Source organism: Anopheles merus, chromosome 2L, assembly GCF_017562075.2.
Source record: "Anopheles merus strain MAF chromosome 2L, AmerM5.1, whole genome shotgun sequence".
Lineage (NCBI taxonomy): Eukaryota > Metazoa > Arthropoda > Insecta > Diptera > Culicidae > Anopheles > Anopheles merus.
Genome location: NC_054083.1, coordinates 37,900,493 through 37,920,629, shown reverse-complemented (window position 1 = coordinate 37,920,629; position 20,137 = coordinate 37,900,493). Strand labels below are relative to the sequence as shown.

The window sequence follows — 20,137 nt, the reverse complement described above, 5'->3', positions numbered from 1 at the left end:
GTATTGTATGCCGCATGCACATCTCGTTCAGTGCTGTTATGGCCGAAACATCAAATAAACACACACAGACACCAGTGCCCTACTGCGAATGGGTAAGATTGGTATCGGTCTACTGGCACTAATGGTGTTGAATCGTCGATGCACATTACAAGGGCGGGTGGTGTGGAATGGTGGGGGCAGCGGGAGCAGAAGTAAGTTAGTCTGTTTCACTCCACCGTGGGGGGAAAACTTCCTGCAGACTGTGTAGACAGCCGTGTAACGTGTTGTTTTGTTTTGTTTCTCTCTTACCTGTTCGCTTTCGCAGTTGTGCATGGGCACAGTTGCACCAAAGTGCAACCAGCAGAGAGAAACATACAAGCAAGCATGCATCGCGCCTTCCACAGCACGCAGGTGTGCTTTGGCTGTGTATGGGTGTGTGTTAGATGCGTTTAGCAAATACACCTTTAACTGTGCGCTAGGGGGAAAACCCTTCCACAGCTGGATCCCACTACAATTTGTAACAACAAACCAAAAAAAAAGAGAGGTGCAGCACACACCCAGTAATGAGCGCACTGCGCTGATAATGTTTTAATAGGGATGTGCATCAAGGGGTGGCGCAGCGGTGTTGCGTTTTGCTTTCCTTCAAAACGAACGAATCTTTTCCCGGTGCCGTTTTGCAACTGCACTCGCTTCGTTGTTGGTGGGGCGTTTTGCCACGAATTCGGGCAAACATCCGTTTTGCAAATGGTCCGTTATTGGAATAACCGGAGAAAAGCGGATTTGTTGCTCGTTCGGCACGTGCTCTAGCTAGCATAGGAGCCGGAACCCGGTCGGGGAAAAAGGGGGAGGGGAAGGGGGGTGGTTTTAGCATAGGAGTTGCCCCAACCATTGGAGCGGAAGCTTTGTTTGGAATTGAATCATTAGCAGGAAATGTGCAATTTTGATTATGGTTGCAAAGCTTTACAGTGCTGCGCGGAAGCGGCTTTTAACAGTAAAAAGGAAGCTTATCGCGGGTACCGTTGTTAATCGATAGGCAAAGGAAGGGGAGTATTTGTGAGGCGATTTAGTATTTTGGTATTTTCTCTACGTGTACTTGTTCTTGTTCTTGTTCAACACTATGATTTTTGTTCAATAATTTAAATAAAATGGCTAATAATGAACCAAATGATTAATAGTAATCAATATAACGAAATGCAAGTAAACGCAAGTAAATGATTCGAAATAATTTAATTTCACTCTGCCTTATTTATTTTTATTTATGGTTTTTACATGTTTTGTCGTGTAATGTTTTTTTTACCAAATGTTTCATTTTTGTTATGTGTTTTAAATAATTCATTTATTTGGCTTTAATGTGTGTATGCTTTACTAATGTTATCACAATGTTCTTCACATTTTCTGACTTCAATACTTTTGTTACATTTTCTTTTTAATTATTTATTATTTATTATGCTTACCCAATGGTGTAATATTCTTTTAATTTTATTCACAGTTTCTAACTGTAATACATTTGTAACATGTAACATGTGTCTTTTCATCACTTAGTTAATACTTATTTATGTTAAATTTATTATTTATTTGGTTTTATTTCCATGAATGGTTGGCTTTTTAGCTTTTTGCGACTTTGAGCATCTCTGCTTCATTCGTCTCTCAATTGTCTAATGAAGCTTTGATACTGTTTCCTTTATATTTGTTTGAACAACTTTTTTATTTCTTCTTTTCTATCTTCTTCTATCTTTTTCTAATGCTTCTTTTATTTACCGACTATGTGCTTGTTCATTTCACTTATTAAATTATTATTAATTACTTTCTAATTGCCGCATAAATCTTTACTTGCAACACGTTTCGAAAATGTAAGAAATCTTGTCAAACATTCTACACATTGCCGGTCCCTAATCACAACTACACCGCAATGGAGGGGGGGCATATGACGAGCCCGGCGCGGTAAAAATAATGAAACTATGCGTTGTTTCATCAACTCGTTACAGCTTAGCTCGTAAACTAAATGTATTATTTACCCGAATGCTTATCCGATTAGTTTTTGTGCACTGCGGTCGGCTCTGGAAGAAGCCGATGAGGTGTTGTGGAACTTGAACATTTTATTACATCTTCCCCGCTCCCCGTAGCTCGAGCACACCGTTCCCTCGTAGCTTCACAACCGTTCGCTACGAGACGTTCTCTTGGCAGGCAGCATGAAGAAAACAATTTCATTAAAACTGTGCGACCCTTTATCGACAAGTGTACTACCTACACCCAACACCCCCCAGGGGAGTTGTTGCGAGATCCTCACTAACACACTTCATGCTTTCATCACCATGCCAGGAGTGTGTGTGTGTGTGTCATACTTTCTAATTTAATAATTGAACATATATGCCTTTCTCTCGTACCGTTTATTTTGCATGCTGTTGCCCCTCTTTGTCTCTGTTGTGACGTTGTCTCTCTCTCTCTCTCTCTCTCTCTCTCTCTCTCTCTCTCTCTCTCTCTCTCTCTCTCTCTCTCTCTCTCTCTCTCTCTCTTTACGTCGATCGTCATGCTTTTCCAATTTTAGCCAAACACACGTCTGTCCTGGTGTGGGAAGGGAAAGATGGGGGAATCCACTATGGTCCTAAACAATTAACATATGAGCTTGGGAAGCTGCGTGTGTTTGAGTGGTTGCTCGTGTGGGCACTGGAAAAACACTTCCTTCCACCGGGCATGAAGCGGCCAATTTTCGCCACCTGCCCAGAAGCGCTCTTAAGCCGCGTGAATGTGAGTTGATATTTACAGCCTTTCCTCTTCTTCACTTCCCATGTCTTACTCTTCTCCCAATGACGGCAACATTCTCGATCGAAGGAAAATCGCTGAAGAAAATCGTCTCTTTCACACGTGTGTGGCTGCTCCCGGTGCTACTGCTGCCCGTTTTCCAGATCGTTTCCAAACGCCTTCCGGCGGGAGGAGGCGTTCGTGCCGCAACATAACCACCGTGCCGCTACAATACCGGAAAACATGACACGGAAAGGGAAACACACGGACGGCCAGCACGGCCTCCGGCCGAAGAACTTACAAGCTCCAGTTCCGCTGGCCCTGTTTTATTCTCCTTCTCCTCTTCGTGTTTCTCCGTTTCCCCTTATTGTGTCTTCATTCAAGAGAGATTCTTTCGGTGGAAAAATCCTCCAACCAGAGAAGCGGGACGAAGCGGCGATGTCGGCCTCTGCAGTTCTTCTCCCTCTGCTGCAGGTTCCCTTGTCCCTGTCTCTTGCTCCGTGGAAAAGCGGTAGTCGCTGTCGATGGGGTGATGTTTTACACGCCAACGCCCATGCCGTGGCGCACCTTCGGCGAGCCAAACACAGAGCTGAAGCGTCGAGTGCAGTCCTCCGCGCTTTTCTTTTATGTGTTCCCTACCCGTCTAAGCACAGCTGCTCCAAAGCTAGGCACGGGCAAGGGTCTGTTGTTCTTTTTTCCTTTGCACACCCTTTTCCCGGAACGCTTACACGGCGGTGGGAGTGGGCCTTGGGCAAGCAGCGCAAAAAATCGAACCGGCGATGTCCTCTTTTTCGGTACAGGTGTGCGAGGTTTCTGCTTTTTGGCTCGTTCAGTCTGGGTTCGATTTCGCTTTTCCTCTATTTTCAGCGAACCTTTAATTGATTCACCGTCACATCTGCATCTGCAGGAGCTTAGGACAGATAGCCTTTGTTCGCTTGTTCGTAAGCATATTTTGTCGCTTTTGGCAGCTGCTGGAAGCTGCTTACAATTGCAGGCATGTGGGCAAACTGAAATCGATTAGTGGGACATAATTGAAAGATGGAGCAGAGTAGAGCGACAGTCTTTTTTGTGCTGTTTTTGACTGTGTTGTGACAGTATTTTTGAGGTTTCTCTGCCTTTGTATCGCTTACTTGTATAAATATTGTTAGCTTTGAATCATTATTGAAGAGCCCTTTAGTGTCCTTTACTTAAAATAATGAGGGAAAACTCCATTCCGTGTTTTAGTTTTTTTTTTCTAATTTCAATGCATTAAATCAACTTCCTTTTTGAAGGACCTTTTTTCTGTCAATTGGAACAACTGCTAATGCTCTACCGTATACCCCCATAATGTTTACTTTCCGATCGATTTATGCACGATGAAAGATCTCTCATCAACTCTGCTAATTGGCTTGATAAAACCCGGTCCACCAGCAACACCACCGTCCCTGCTCATCCGCTCCAATAACACCAGCAACTCTAATTAACTCCACTCGCTTTCGGTTGATTTACTCGCAGCGTAAGCTTTTGCCGAACTCCGGGACGGCAATCCGGTTATCTGCTGAGTAATTGCATTCGTATACTTTCGGGTCTCCTTTTCGCGTGTCACAAAAGTTTTTCCTTTGGAACTTCGGTTTCGGGTTGAGAACGGTCAGCATCATCGATTGCTGGCCGCCGTTTGCTCCGCCTATCGTTACATCGTGAAAACAGCAAAATTTATGTGCTGTAAGACATAATTTATAAAACGGCTTACTACCTACAAACCCGGCCCAACGAAGGAAATTACCCGAAAGCCTTTCCGTTGAGGGGCAAGATTTATGCGGGATAATCGCTTTGCGATCAAATGCTGAAAGTTTTAACCGAGTAGTAGTCGCCCTGGTCTCGAGCGTGTGCGGCAAGAAGTCGACAAAGGATGTCGGATCCGATTTTACTGTTTTGGGGGGAAATATGTTTTATTTCTTCGCTATATGTTTATACTTTTGTGAAGCCCCTTCTCCCTTCACCGTCCTTTCCGGGCCAAAACAATGCTCTCGACCATAACGAAGCAAAAATAAATACTTCACAAACAAGTCGCCTACCTTCGTCTGTGTGGTTGCGCTTTCGATGGAAAAAGTTTTTGCTGCTGCTTGATGTGTCCTATTTTTTTTTTTTTGGTCCTCCTCCCTGGAGACACCCTCAGTCTCGAAAAAAGCCCATTCGTTGTGTGAGCTAATCAGCCGAATAGCCACAAGATTAGATTGACCGATAAGAGAAATAAAAATGCCACAATGTTGATTCCTTCTTCGTTGCACGAACACCTACCTTTCTGCTTGGTGAAGCACTGGACCTAAGGTGACAATGAAGAAAGGAGGTTAATGTACAGGAATGTACAGCGAGGACAATGGTGAAAAAATGAAAAATGACTCATGTCACGAAGATGGTTTCGTTTCGAGGGGGAATGGGGGGACCACATTCTTCAGGTGGATAAAAGTTTTGCTCGGTTTTTGCTTTCCATTCAGCCGCTGGAACAAGCCCGAAGCCCGACAACAGCAAGCGTAAGAAATGGGTTTAAACAAATACGGAGCGAAAGGTGGGCGGAAGAATGCGAACACGACACAAAGGATCCATTTTCTCAACAGTCACGCGAGGCTACAGAGGACACACTTTTTTTTTTTTTTGTACAATACCAAGACACAAATTTTGTTCTTTGCTTCTTCTGTTTACAAAAAAGCGACTGATAAAAGGTGACAATGACCCATTTGAAAAGAGAAAAGAGAGACTGGAATTTATTCTATCAAAAGAAATAACTTTAAAAGGCTTCCTCTATATAACGTTTCAATATAGAATTTGATGTGTTCGTTGCTCTTCAAGGATGTTGCAATGCTTCCCGAACTTTGTGGGTGATTTGGTAATTTTTTTTTTAATTGTTTAATTTACAAAATGTTGTTACAATGTCAATATAACGAGAGTGCGATTCAAAACTGTGTGGAAAACGTGAGATGATATATGAATTTTTTTGTGAAAAACAGCCAAAAATTCATGGGAACCCCTATAAGACACATCCTATTCGTCCATCCATTGCATTATTTAAAATTAGTTTGAACTATAACATTATAGAAATATTATTATCTATATCAGACATTTACCCCTATTGTTAACTGATTGAACAGTTTTAAATAAATTCTGCCTTTTTCGTTGCCTTATCAAGTAATTGAATTTCCGTTGCATTTTATTTTGGATACGAAAACAAACGATGCTTCAAACATACAAACAAACAAACAAACAAGCCAATAATCCAAGTATAAATTGTATATTGCAGAAACTCTTTGCTTGAACTTCGTTTTTAGGAGTAATTTATGAAATAATTATACAGAATGATACAATACATTTATATGTTTGTAGCTTTGTTGCAGTATGCGTTTTAAAAAGGTATTGTTTCAATATCTAAAGCAATATGTAAGCCCGATTCCTTACCAATCTGAATCAGATTCATGAATCTGAGTGAATCTTTTAAATGAGTCAATAACTCTGAATCTCGCTTCGAAAGATTCGTGAATCTCGGAACATTGTTTTAATCTCAAAAGCTTCATGGATCTCGAAAGATACATGATTCCCTCCAAGGATCCCTTCAATCTCAGATGATTAATGAATTTCGGAACCTTGTTTGAATCTCAAATGTTTCATGGATCTTGAAAGATACACGAATCTATCCAAGGATCTCTTGAATGTCAAAAGATTCATAGAGCTTTCGTGACTGCTTAGCAAGTACGATGCAGCCGGATAGTCAGTCCTTGCTACAGGTCTCGAAAGATACATGATTCCCTCCAAGGATCCCTTCAATCTCAGATGATTAATGAATTTCGGAACCTTGTTTGAATCTCAAATGTTTCATGGATCTTGAAAGATACACGAATCTATCCAAGGATCTCTTGAATCTCAAAAGATTCATAGAGCTTTCGTGACTGCTTAGCAAGTACGATGCAGCCGGATAGTCAGTCCTTGCTACGGGTGATTCGAGGCTCGATTCAATCATCACTCAAGATTCATATGAGTGAATCTTAACGAAGGATTCATGAAGCACAACTCTATTACCAGCAACACTTCAGCAACAGTTCAGCCTTCCCTTTATCACACCTAACAAATCCTTAGAAGTTATAATCGTATGACAGAGTTTTCTCCTGCCAAACTTCAAAGTTCAACACACACAACCAAACCCTCAAACATCTATTTTTAGATAACATATTCGACTATAATCCTTACGCAAACTCATAAAACATCTTCCCATCTATCCATACAATCGATGAATATTGCCTGCTGATGGCTTCATACCGTTTGCAAACACAACGCCATGGCGCAAATCTGATTAAAAGCCATCGGAAGAAATACCACCTCCGCTGCTATACTTTTATTAACTTTGAAGCATTTCCCACAGAATGTACACTCGGAAATGCCAACTTACTGCGCGCGCGTGTGTGTGTGTGTGCGATTTATTAAATTCTTCTTTCATGTACATGTTTCCGTTTTTTTTTTTCTCTCTCTCTCCCACAGAAGTAAGCGTGCGGTACTATCGCGGACTGCCCCACGTCACCGTGCCACTGCCCTCGCGGAACGAGCGCTGCCAGTTTACGCTGCGACCGGTAACGCACTGTGTAGGCGACTTTCTCGACATGCTAAAGGTGGAGGACCGTGGCATCGACCGGGCGGCCATTCTCAATCGCGAAGGCGTCCGGATAGCGGCCGCCTGCTCCATCGAGAACCTGATGGACGACGAGTTTTGGTGAGTGAAATGGCGACTAGAAGAGTATTCCGTGACCGGACACCGTATCCGGTAGGCATCGTTTGCATGCCTGAAACACACAAAAAAAGCGGTGGAAATGTTGGACCGGTGGGAAGTTTGAGTAGCTGAAGCATTTTCCTTCCTTCCTGTACGATTAAACACAGAAGATGCACTTTCTTGATTAAATTTCCTTCACTGCCGTCGTGTCGTGTGGTCCTTAACAGTCGATTTCTTGTTTCAATCCTACCGAACGCTCTCTGCTTCGTGTCTTCGTGCAATTGAATACTAAAGGGAAACGTTTTATCAACGTTAAGAAAGCTCTCAGCCATCCTTCTTTCCTGTTCTGCGGCAAAAAAGGGATTCTTGTAAAATGCTTTTTAGAACATCATGTTCCAGTTGTACCCAAACCAGCCACGAATGCCGAAGACACAGAACACTCGCTTTGCGCTGCCCGATTTGCAACGTCATCTATATTCAACAGATCGTTTCCAACCGATCAGAAACTATGTTCTGCTTCCGGTGCGGCCGGGAGTTTCACGTTTCTTTCAATAGAAGATTGCAAGGAGGAGAAAGAGTGGGAGCAGCACGGAACAAGTGCCAGTTGGCTTAAGATAGTTGACGTTGAGGATTTGCAATTAAATTAGATAACTTTCATCCTTTTGCTGCCTTTGCCGGCTGGTCCGTCGTCAATCTTCAGCGTGGTGCAGAACGGCGCACAGGAAGGAACTTTTCATTAAGGAGATTTATTCCGCACCGGTGAAAGACAGAGAGAGAGAGAGAGAGAGCTTGCAGTGCGCTCATTATTCCAAGCACTGTGGCAGGCGAGAAGGTAGTGCAGTGCAGTTGACAATGGATTCGTTTAGAGAAGTCAAATTGTGCCACGGTAAGATCGATAGTGAAATGGATTGATGGAGCCGTTTTAATTCGTGTCCGGAATCGTTGACACAAATTAATCTCATTTTAATCGAATTGAAATTAATCGCATCGACTTACGCAAGGACAGTTGTTTATTTTTAGTTGTTTTAGTTGCATTAGGATTCGAATAACTTTACTCTGGAGTCCTTATAAGAGGAACAGTGTATCAAATTTAGTGCCACATTCACAGATATAACTATCCAGACACAACTATACAGACATTACTTACTACTACTCATCCGGCATTACAACAGCTTGGCGATCTTAGATATTCGTTTAACCAAATATAAATGCTAGGCTTATCGTAAACATAAATATTTTTTATAATTTTAATTGGTTTTATTAACCATTGCCTGCAATAAAAACAATATTCAAAGAGGCAACTTTAGCGAATACTGTTTTAAGTTTCCACACTTGAAAGAGCATAAATTTCATTTAATCACAAAAGTACTTTAAATGTAAAGGTGTTTCCGCAAAACCAGGGCTCTTAGGCATCCATTTTTGACTCTTCTTCTTCTTCTTTGGCTCAACAACTGCTGTCGGTCAAGGCCTGCCTGTACCCACTAGTGAAGTGAGCTTGGCTTTCAGTGACTTAGACTTATTGTTACCATAGCAGGATAGTCAGTCCTACGTATGGGGGCACGGTCTATTCGGGACTTGAACCCATGACGGGCATGTTGTTAGGTCGTACGAGTTGACGACTGTACCACCAGACCGGCCAATTTTGACTCTAGCGAACCTATTTTGGTCTGTAAGTCATCAATTTGTAGGAATCTTGTAGGAATCATGATAATATTACAAAATAGCAGATGTACTTTACATTACAAAAACACTACAAAAACTGTGTAATTTGATTGTTTTTTTGTGAACAAATGTATGTAATTTAATAATTTCTCAATACACCTGAAAATGCCAACTTTTTGCACTCCAAAACTGGCATAAAATGTTTTAAAGCCTAAGGGACACAAATTAATGCCTTAAGGCCGGGCTACATTGATCGTACTCCATAGTGTAATTTCGAATTTCACTAGCGCATCTGGCGGCAGCTGACCGAAGCATTTTGCCAAACAATTTGGGACTGCTCGAGAAAATACGTTATTTTTTCCATGTTTTTCACTTTAACTGGACTGGGAAACCTTTGTAATTGATACAAAAATATGTTGTGCAAGTATTTCAGCCGTTTTCCCAAATCAAAAAACGGTTAAAAAACTACCTAAATTTGAGATCCGGCACGACCATTCTCCCGACGACCAAAAAAAGCTTCCACCAGCCGCCGCCAGATGCGCTAGTGAAAATGGAAATTACACTAGCGGGTACGAACAATGTCCCCCGGCCTTTAAGGCCGGGCTACATTGATCGTACTCGCAAGTGTAATTTCGATTTTCACTAGCGCATCTGGCGGCGGCTGGTGGAAGCTGATTTTGGTCATCAAGGGAACGGTCGCACCGGATCTCAAAATTAAGTAGTTTTTTCATCGTTTTTTAATGCAAAAATGGCTGAAATACTTGCACAATATGTTTATCTATCAATTACAAAGCTTTTCCAGTCCAGTTAAAGTAAAAAACATGGGAAAATAACATATTTTCTGGAGCGGCTCCAAATTGTTTGGCAAAATGCTTCGGTCAGCCGCCGCCAGATGCGCTAGTGAAAATCGAAATTACACCAGAGAGTACGATCAATGTAGCCCGGCCTTTAGAGTCTAAAATAGGTGAGCTAGGGTCAAACATTTCTCGGCTACGACTGTAACATTTGAAGGATGGTAACCACTCCATCAGCGGCAAGTCACAGAGTCTAGTATAACGCCTTTGAGCGTCTAGGAGAAATAACATTGCCACAACACATTCAAAAACATTCTCTTCTTTGAAACTCACCCTTTTAACTTAATCTGAACCCTTTGGTTTACCTTATGCCTATGGGGACAGTTATTGAATTAACAATATCTTTGCGAAAAGAATAATAAATACCTTCGAGACCAAATAACCGCCCAATTCAATGGAAAAGTCTCAAGCTCCATCATCGTAGATAAATTCACCACACTATCAAAAGACCGTCTCTGTGTGGTCTGTGTGAATCTTTTATCACACCGGAAAGGTTGGCAAACAAACCAAACGAAAAAGAAAGGTCCTTGCTATGCTCGCAAGCGACCATTGTGGGCCATTTCATAGCGCCGTGTATGCTAAATTTAATATCAGCCATCCACAACCATAACTGAAAGCACTGAAAACGCCTTCAACGTTAGTACGAACTGTACTTCACCACCACCAACGTTCCACAAAGAGACACACACTCAGTTCTGGTTGACAAACAGAGGGGGACCGATAAAAATTGGTTTGGTTAAGAAATTATCGATACCACCATCATCACCCACCCATATCATCCTCCCCAACAGTCACAAATCCGGTGGCCGATCGGTTTCGTTCGATTTCATTTCGCTTCAGGTGAATCCTCTGCCTCTCTTCTATGTCCTGTGGACAGAGTGTGTGTGCGTGGATGGATGGGCGACAAAATCGTCTGCTCATTTCACTCCTCCCAGATCAGAGCGGAACAGACACACACACACACACACACACACACACACAGTCGCATCCCCTTGGGGGGGACGAAGAAAATCCATCGATCCGTTAGCATCCTTCACCAAACCATGACCGACCGGCGGGTTGGATTTTGCTCGGGGTCAGCTCTCAACCTCTCCTCGCCGATCGAAACCGCACCGAATATCCTCATTCAAATGATCCCCCAACCACCTCCCTTCCCTTTATCTGCTTTGGCCCTCCCAACAACCGGCCAACAACACCTGTGCGAGAAGCAATCGGATGGAAGTGAAAGTCAAAATCAGATTGGTTTTTTGATTGGACCCGATGGTTAGTTGGCTTTTGGCCGGTGGTTTTGCTGTGCGCCGCGCTGCCGGGAGCTTTTTCTTGCCTTTTCTGCTCTACTCTCTACTCCACCACTAACCCGGCGAGTGGGATGCGCTGCGGCAGGGATTAATTTCATTCCGGGCGAAATTCCAGACGGCGTTTCGTGATTTTAGAGATGAAAATCCATCGCCGCCCCGGGGTTGTGTGGGAGCTTCCACCACCACGTTTTGTGTGTGTGTGTCTGTGCCACCCACGGGGGCATAATCACGAGGTTATATTTATCCCCACCCGTTGGCAAAATCATCGCCCAATAACCACTCCGGCAGGATTATCAGCAACATTTGCCATGGGTTTCTATTTGCACTTGTTCTTTCGGCGGCGTTGTCGTCGTATCGCTCTTATCGTGTGCGAGTCGATCGAGCGCCGAAATTAGTTTTGCAATCCGTCCGTGGGAGGGAGTTTTCACTGGGGTGCTGGGGGTTTTGTACTGGCTCTGGGGACTGGCTAGCGATGTACTTTTCCGCCAACCTCACGTACGTAGGGGAAAGCGGGGCAAAATGGGTACCTTCTATTTACGCATTATTTCACTACAAAGAAATATTTCAACACCATAACACCAAGTTTTATAACCCATTAATAACAAATAACCAAGAAAAATGCAAAATATGAGTTAGTAACATATTGATATAATTTTTGCCACTTCGAAAATAAGTTTAAAGCAATGTCACAGGGATGCGTGGAAGTTTTAAATGATTTTTTATTTTAAATATATTACATTTCTATAAAACTTGTTTGAGAAAGCAAGACAATTGAATGCGTATTGTTGCTAATATAACAAAAAATACAAAATTGCTTCACGTGTAGCAAAATGGGCAGATGCTTTTGACATATGGCGCTTGGTGAGGCTATGGTGTTGTATGTGTCCTCACAATATTGGTAACAGGCACAGCTTCAAAAGATTCGATTTTGCGGATTGAAACGTGTAAAAACTGTTGAAATTTCGATAACATATTTTTGGAAGATTTCATATTTTTCAAGACTTTCCTGAACAGCAAAACAAAAGATAGGACAAGAATACATTTCACCAAACGTAGCATAGACCATTACCTAAGCGCAGTTGTTGAGACCCGTAGTGCGTCATTGTTTTGACGTTTCACAGTTTGTTTACGTATGCCCATTTTGCCCCACGTGTCAAAATACGAGAAGCTATTTACATCAACATCAAACATCAACTTTTTATTTATACTTTTTCATGCGTTTAACTTATTTTCAGACTGTGTGGTAATTTCAATCCACAGATAAATGGTGGAGGCACGTAATAATGTAAGAATAATTTGTGTTTTGCGACATATGCAAAGGAATATTCAGTAAACTGCTTAACATGCCCATTTTGCCCCGCTTTACCCTACGTATAGGGGGAAAAGTCCACGGGTTGTGCCGGTTCATGGTCATAGGCATGATTGTTATAATTTATCGCCCTTTTTCTCCCACGAGCTTTGGCGCGTGTTTGTGTGGACAGCTGGCTCTTACACAAAGGGATGTAATTAATAATATCAATCTATATTGTTGGTGTTTCTAGGGGGGAAGCAAGTACTGCTGGCTTATTGTTGGTCAATAGCAGCATCGTAAATAGGCGCAAAAAATTACTGTATTGCTGGTTTTAATTTAACAGCAATTCTTAAATAAATTGTTTTATTATTTGCATGTGTTTGGCGTGTTAATTATGCTCTATTTTTTATAGAAAATGGATTTTTCTCTCACTTAATACACACTTAACAAAGCAAAGAGATGTGTAGATAGCTAATGAACAACATACTCAAGTACTGCTAAGTAATTGTGAAAATGCCAAACAAATCAAGAGCTTTCCCCGAAAAGCAAGCAAAGCTTTTAACAAAAGTGCCTGTAATATCATCCACTTTGCCATCAATCATCCTCTACAATTGACCCTACGAACGTAATCGTGCCGGGGATTTATTTTTTTTTCCCGTTGTACTTATTACACTGTTTACCACTCACACGAATGACCATCTTCCCGCGAGCCACTTTCAATCAACTCCAGTCAGGCGGCGGTGTAGTGTAGGGCATTACATTAATTAGCTGTCAACTGCACGGGCTAATCTTTCACTTTATTACTTTATTTTTTGCCCATTCTCACTGTCCGTTCAGTTTCACACTTTCCCGTACCATTAAATCCATTCCGGTTGATCGATTACATGTCCTCGAGTTCGAAGACGACGACGATCCCTTGGGTAGAATCTTCAACTGGCACAGCCACCACTGGCAGCCAGGATTTTGCACAAATCCCAAAAGCCCGATTCGCAGTCAGAATCTATTGCTCTTCGGACGTAAAACGTGCTATTTTTCGCTCACCAAAAAAGGCAAACGTGAAGGTTCGGAAAAAGATAGTACCAACCTGCTGTGAAATAAATTCTCTTCTCCATGCCACGCTGCCACACACACACGGTAGCTTAAAATTGCTTCATAAATCTTCGACCCGAACCATTGGACCGGTGGCCGAGATCAAGTGGTTTTAAGAAGTCAGAGTGTGGTTGCTCAACCACCACCACACATATGGCCGAATAATTACTCACCGAATGAAAGGGGGTTAGCTTGAGGTGCATGCAAATCGAACGCGCTTTCCTTCCTGCTTCTGAGCGACGCTTTAATCGATGACGGTCGTTTGTTATAAGAGGTGCAAACCGCAGAAGCGTCTTTAAGTGCATTTTGGCAGCGCAAGCTTTCAGGCGGATGAGATTGTGGTCCTGGGGTTAGTCGCACGTTTAGAAAGGAGCACTGCTTGGATGCTGCTGCGGCACCACCAGAGCGTTGGGAGTTGTAAGTGATTAATCATTCATTGAAGCTTTTAGTTGGCGTATGTAATTAACAGTCGTTTAATTACATTAAACATTAAATGGGTGTCATATGAAGTATGTTTTTTGCTATTTAGAAGATTTTTTAAAATATTTGGTATGGATTTATATTGTATATGATGATTGTTGGTTGAAAATTTATACTTAATATGACTTTTAACTAAACTGTTGAATTTTAAGCAATAATTAAAAAAAGGTAAAAAAGGGTATAATAATACAATAATTAATGTTAAATATTAACTATTGTTTTACAAATTATGTATGCAATTTATCCCTTAACTTACAAGAAAATGATGGTACAATTGTTCCTTTCACAACGTTTCTAAAGTTATTTTACTCATAATTTTAGCCTGTTTAGTCTCAATTCATGTTATCGTCCTCTTCTATATGAATTACAACTCTTCAATAAAATATTCGCTGCCACTTTTGCCCATAATTCAATGGAATTTTATTGAATAAATTGTTTACCTCGTTGCCGGTGAGGGTTTCTGTACACACTAATGCCACAAACCGTTTCCCAAAATTCCAAAAACCCACAACCCAGAACCAACCGAACTGTTCTCGCACACCAGCAATGTGGAAATTCCAATCAACACACACACACTTCCGTTTGATCGTTTGAACATCCTTTTCAAAAAAAGCCGCAAAATACATACCGTTGAGGCACAGCAAGAATTAGAGGAAGAATAATACCACCAACAACACACACACACTCACACAAAACATCACATTCTAAATAATTCCCCCTTAGTGTTCCCTCCGCATTTTTTTTTTTTGCGCTCTTATGGGTTGATTGAACAGGTGAATTGAGCGGATTTCCTTCCGCACAAAAGCAAGTTCCCACCGTATTCCAAAACTGACAATGTGTGTGTGTGTCGGTATGTTAGCGAGGTCGGAAGGAAAATGAAAAGTTTCCCTTCTCTTGGATGGGGGGGGGTGGTGGGGGGGAGCAAGAGAAGCGCGCCAGAGCGGGGAAGAGAACATCCCGCACCTGATGTTCGCATCGAACCGAAATAGGAAATTGATGTGAAAAGCGGGCTACCAAAGGACCGATTAGAGTAGTGTTCCTTTCTTTTTTTGTTTTTGTTTTGTACAGGAAATGTATACTTTAATGGGAGAAAAACAGGCACGTGTTGTGTAGCTGCTGCTGCTGCTGCTGCTGCTGTACATGGAGGCGCCCGGTTGCTCGTGCAGGAGGTATTTAACAAAAACATTGAACAAAAGCTGTGCGAATATATGTGATGCTGCGCACGTTTTAGAGAGTGGGAAACGTTGTTCAACAAGGTTTAATACGTTTCTCACTTTCCTTTGTGGTGGTGGTGGAGGATGCGCTGGGCGACGTTCGGCAGTCACCGCTGTGTTTTTCTTTCCTGCTTGCTTGAGATCAATCAGAAATCATTATGGGCGGATGCACAATTTAATCGGATTTATTTTTATGTTGACGTTGGGGTAGGAACTGAAGGATGAGCAAGAACAACAAGTGTCTTTTTCTGCTCCCCAAAACGACAATGGATTAGGCATGGTTAATGGAGTAATGGATAGACAAAAAAGCCTTATTTAACTCTAAAATTTATATTTCTTTTCTTTTTTCTTCTCGTTTTGTCCCCTCCAGGTTGCATCTGAACGACCGACAATACTACGTTAAGCCACCGAAGCGTGAAAAAATTACCTCAGAAGAAATCACTAGACTAGGCGACGTACAGGCACTCGTGGCACAGGTAAGCCGAGCGTGACGGTATTTAATTTCAGTATTTGGAGCTTTATCACCTTACCCTTATCCACCTTATGGCACGGAAACAATTCATTTCATAAATGCAATCCCACATCACACAACAACATACCATAATGCACTACGGGTGGGGGAGGGACGTTATGATGGATGCAGCACAACAGAACAAGACTGAGTCCATTCTTTATCGCTTCCATTCCCTGGAACATTGAATTCTATCGCTCTCTTAATGTTCCCCCCTTTGTATCGCAGCATGATGTGCACACTTGTGGAGCTGTGGGTCGCTTTTCCCCCTCTCTCATTGTGCGGCATTCTCGTAGTACCGCGCCCGGATTTATTGAGCTTTAAAAGAGAGGGAGTAGTTTCCGAGTGGTACTGGGCGGGTAAAAGCTGCACGGCAAAAAGCACTCAAAGTAATGGCTAGGAAATGGAATAGGTGTTTCAGCTCGAGGTCTCGAGTGGCTGCAAAACGTGTAGTGCTTTTTACACCAACACTTACGAGGGATTTGTTTTATCTTTCGAAGGTATTTTAAGTTGTTCTGCTCATTAAATAACGTATTTGGTTCACTAATAGCAGAATGCTGTGAAATTTGCTAGGGTAAACGTACCTATAGTGGTGGTAGTACCAATAGTGGTGGTATTGCACTGTAAAGGCCGGGAGACATTGTCCGTACTTGCTAGTGTGTTTCGCTAGCGCATCTGGTGGCGGCTGATCGAAGCATTTTCCCAAACAATTTGGAGCCGCTTCAGAACGAACGTTATTTTTCCATGTTTTTTTACATAAATTGGACTATAAAAGCTATGTAATTGATAGATAAATAGATGTTGTGCAACTATTTCAGCCATTTTCTCATAAAATAGCGAGAAAAAACTACTTAAAAGCTTCCACCAGCCGCCGCCAGATGCTCTAGTGAAAATTGAAATTACACTAGCGAGTACGGACAATGTACCCCGGTCTTAAGGATTCCCTAACGAAACTTGTATTCTTAACGCTGTAAATGGCCACACAACAACATAATTTTTATTTTTTTAACATAACTTGTATGAAATGTTATCTATTTACTAAAATTCTTTGTTTTTTGAGGATATTTTTGCATTTTTAAGTGTTTTTTACTTCAGTGCCATTATGGGTACACAAAACAGGCATGTTCCTTTAGTGGTTATAGTTGAAAAATCGGTGAAAACAGGACATTTAAGATGTTTTTTTCAGAATATTTTAAACATTTCGTATTGTTTTCACAAAAATAAGCAACATAAATGAGTTTTCTATAAGTAATTTGCCAAACAAAAGCCCAAATCCGCATAACTAGCTGAGTGAAAATTGCCTTCAAATCAAGACCACTCTTCCCGGCGTGCGTAGACAACAGTCTTTATTAAGTTCTTTACTCAATATTCTCATCACTCTAATGTATACCTTTGTTACGATCAAATTATGCAATAAATCAATTGCACTATTGGCATATTAGCCCTATGGCAAAAATGTGTCATACTGGTTTGAAAATGGTTTTGTTTGTACTTTCCCCAGTCAATAGTCAATAAATCTCAAGGCGGATTCAAAATTATATGTAAACTATTCATATATAACTGAGAAACCCTGTAATATAACTCTTTATATCATATTTATTCGTTTTTCGTCCTTTACACTCTACAATTATAAACAATTATGTACGTCCAGCGCCTCAACTTAATTTGACTGTGCTAAACTGTGAATAATAGTAGAAACAAAGTGAACAAGACATTCGAACGTAAACAATCCCGACCCTAAATGGACCAAGCAAGTTCCCCTGTGCCCAGTAATCCGCTACAAAAAAACGGTTGAACCCTTTACTTCCTTATTCGCAACCCTAACACAACAGAGGAGCTACGATTTTAATCGTTTTTCGCTAATTAATCGCTCCGCCGTCGAACAAATTAAACGGGTCCCACAGGACTTCAGTTCCCGGGTCCCAGGGAGGGTCTCGATTTTGCTTATAGAGTTGCTTTATTATTTTAAACCCAACATGGAACTAATTTCGAACGTGTTTTTTACTTCTTCTCTCCCATCCAGCTGTACGAGGCGCTGCACGTGGGCGAACATCAGGTGCAGAAGGAGCGCGAACTGAACGGCAAGCTGGAACAATTGAACGAGAAGCTTGGCCCATTGGAAGCGGTAAGTATGGACCCTCCCCAAAACCTTGTGCTAATTTATAGCTGTGTTTTATTTTGTTCTTTCCTTTGCACTCGCCTTGTAGAAAAAGAATGAACTCGACCAGAAAGCGGCCCGCAAAACGAATGCCCTGACCTGGGTCGGGCTGGGCCTTATGTCGGTACAGTTCGGTGTGCTCGCCCGGCTAACCTGGTGGGAATACTCCTGGGACATTATGGAGCCGGTGACGTACTTCGTCACGTACGGTACGGCAATGGCCGCGTACGCTTACTTCGTGCTAACGAAGCAGGTGAGTGGTTTTGACGGGTTGATCCCACACACACAAACCCATTTAACGTCTCACATCTGCTATTGTTGTTTTAGGAATATCTGCTGCCAGACGTGAAAGACCGCCAACATCTGATCACGCTGCACAAGGCGGCCAAGAAGGCGGGCGTCAATCTGGCCGAGTACAACGACATCAAGCGGCAGATCGCGGAGATCGAGCACGATCTGCGCCGGCTGCGCGACCCACTGTACATGCATCTGCCGGCGCCGCCGCCAAAGACGAAAACGTTCAGCGCAAGCGAGATTGCGTTCGCGAAAAAGCAACAGCACAAGGCCAACCTCGAGCTGCAGCAGGCCACAGTGGCTGTCGGTGGCGATTCGGTGCTCAAAACTAAACACTAACTCCCCTCCGGTACGCACGACGTAAGGGGATTGTATAGTGTTCAGCACTTCAGGGGAGAAAAAGGAGCAAGTCTTTAGCTAGTTGCGCTGTAATGGTGAGTTTATCGAACATATTCTTACGCGAAAGCGGAGAGCAGCAAGAGGTGTGCCCACAAAAGTGTAAAGAAACAATGAAGACAAGAAATGGTTGTAAAAAAAAACACAGGGCCGAACGCGCTGCAATCCAGCGTGTGCAATCCAGCTACAATCAATTTAAAGCAGAAAATCAACCAAGCTACTACTACATCGACAATGGAGATAGGTTGGAGCACATTTAAGAAGCGCACAAATGTAGGGGAAACGATTGAAAAACGGCTGCAGCAAGGTGGGGAAAGGTGTAAAAGTGCTTACGGAAAAACGACAAATCTTGCTGCAGTTCAGAGTGCCTAAAAGGCCCTTGTTCTTCTTTACACAATGCCTCACAATCAACAAACACACACACACTACCCTTGCTGGGGGAGGAGGCCAGTACTTATATCCGCACACAGGCAGACACACCCTCCGCAACCTTTACACCACGTTAGGAAAGTAACATCCCAGCTACCCCGCATTATCCCGAAAAGGGTTGAAATTGTGTTTTTAAAATGTTTCTTATTGTAATCGTATTAATGTTTATCTCTTAACTACTTTTGTGTTACCCTTTGTTTTTGCAATGTTTTTTTTTGTCTCAATGTTAAATTATACTTCCAATTTGTTAAGCATACCTCTCATACCAGAAAAGCCCCAACATGCAATAGCACAACGATTGTGTGCATCTCGTAAAGCTCACGTGAAGGTGTTAGATTGTTATTTTATATTACAACAATGAAACGGCAAAAGAATGGAATAGGCGTGTGTGTTTCGGTTTTATATTTTCGTGTGTGCTTCTTCAGTTTAAGGAATCTCAATACACCTGCAGCACAATGTCCCTTGTGTTTTGTGTTGCGTATTTTTGTTTTAAGCTAAACCCATTTATGTAACGCACACCGACGCGAGCCAACGTTTGACGAAAGATCTGAGGGATTACTTAAAAGTTAGGCACAACAACAAGCAGACAGGAGCAGACGTTCAATGTGTGTGTGTGTTTTATGAAGAAAAAATGTTCAACCGCTTAATGTGTATCTTTTGCATAGTTTTATTATAATATGGGGTTGAAATAAATTGACGTTTAAATTTAGCTTTTATTTTATTTTGATTTTTCTGTAGTAAAAATATCATTTTATGTTGGGTTTATGTTTTTTTAAAATATTTATTATGATTTTACTACCTATAATTAAAATTAGATAATTAAATTGCATCGAGCTAAACTATATAAATCTAGGCAGCGTTATTTGTGCCTTGTTTTACTAACCATACAACCTGGCACGTGAATTGTGCGTAAGATGTAGGAAATATTCGTTGAATTGTAATCTATTTTTTCTAAATCATTTATCTCCACAAAACTAAAACTGTTAATATTGTTAAACAATTACAATGTGTGCC

At 41.8% G+C, this 20,137-nt stretch overlaps 1 protein-coding gene across 1 annotated transcript; it reads left to right on the top strand.

Moving 5' to 3' along the window:
- The first annotated feature begins 7,184 nt into the window (after positions 1-7,184).
- Positions 7,185-19,832, top strand: LOC121592334 (calcium uniporter protein, mitochondrial). Its single transcript, XM_041913734.1, has 5 exons — positions 7,185-7,450; positions 15,706-15,811; positions 17,870-17,971; positions 18,054-18,257; positions 18,332-19,832. The coding sequence occupies exons 1-5, from the start codon at positions 7,185-7,187 to the stop codon at positions 18,635-18,637; spliced, it is 984 nt and encodes a 327-aa protein (XP_041769668.1). The 3' UTR covers positions 18,638-19,832.
- Positions 19,833-20,137: the final 305 nt, after the last annotated feature.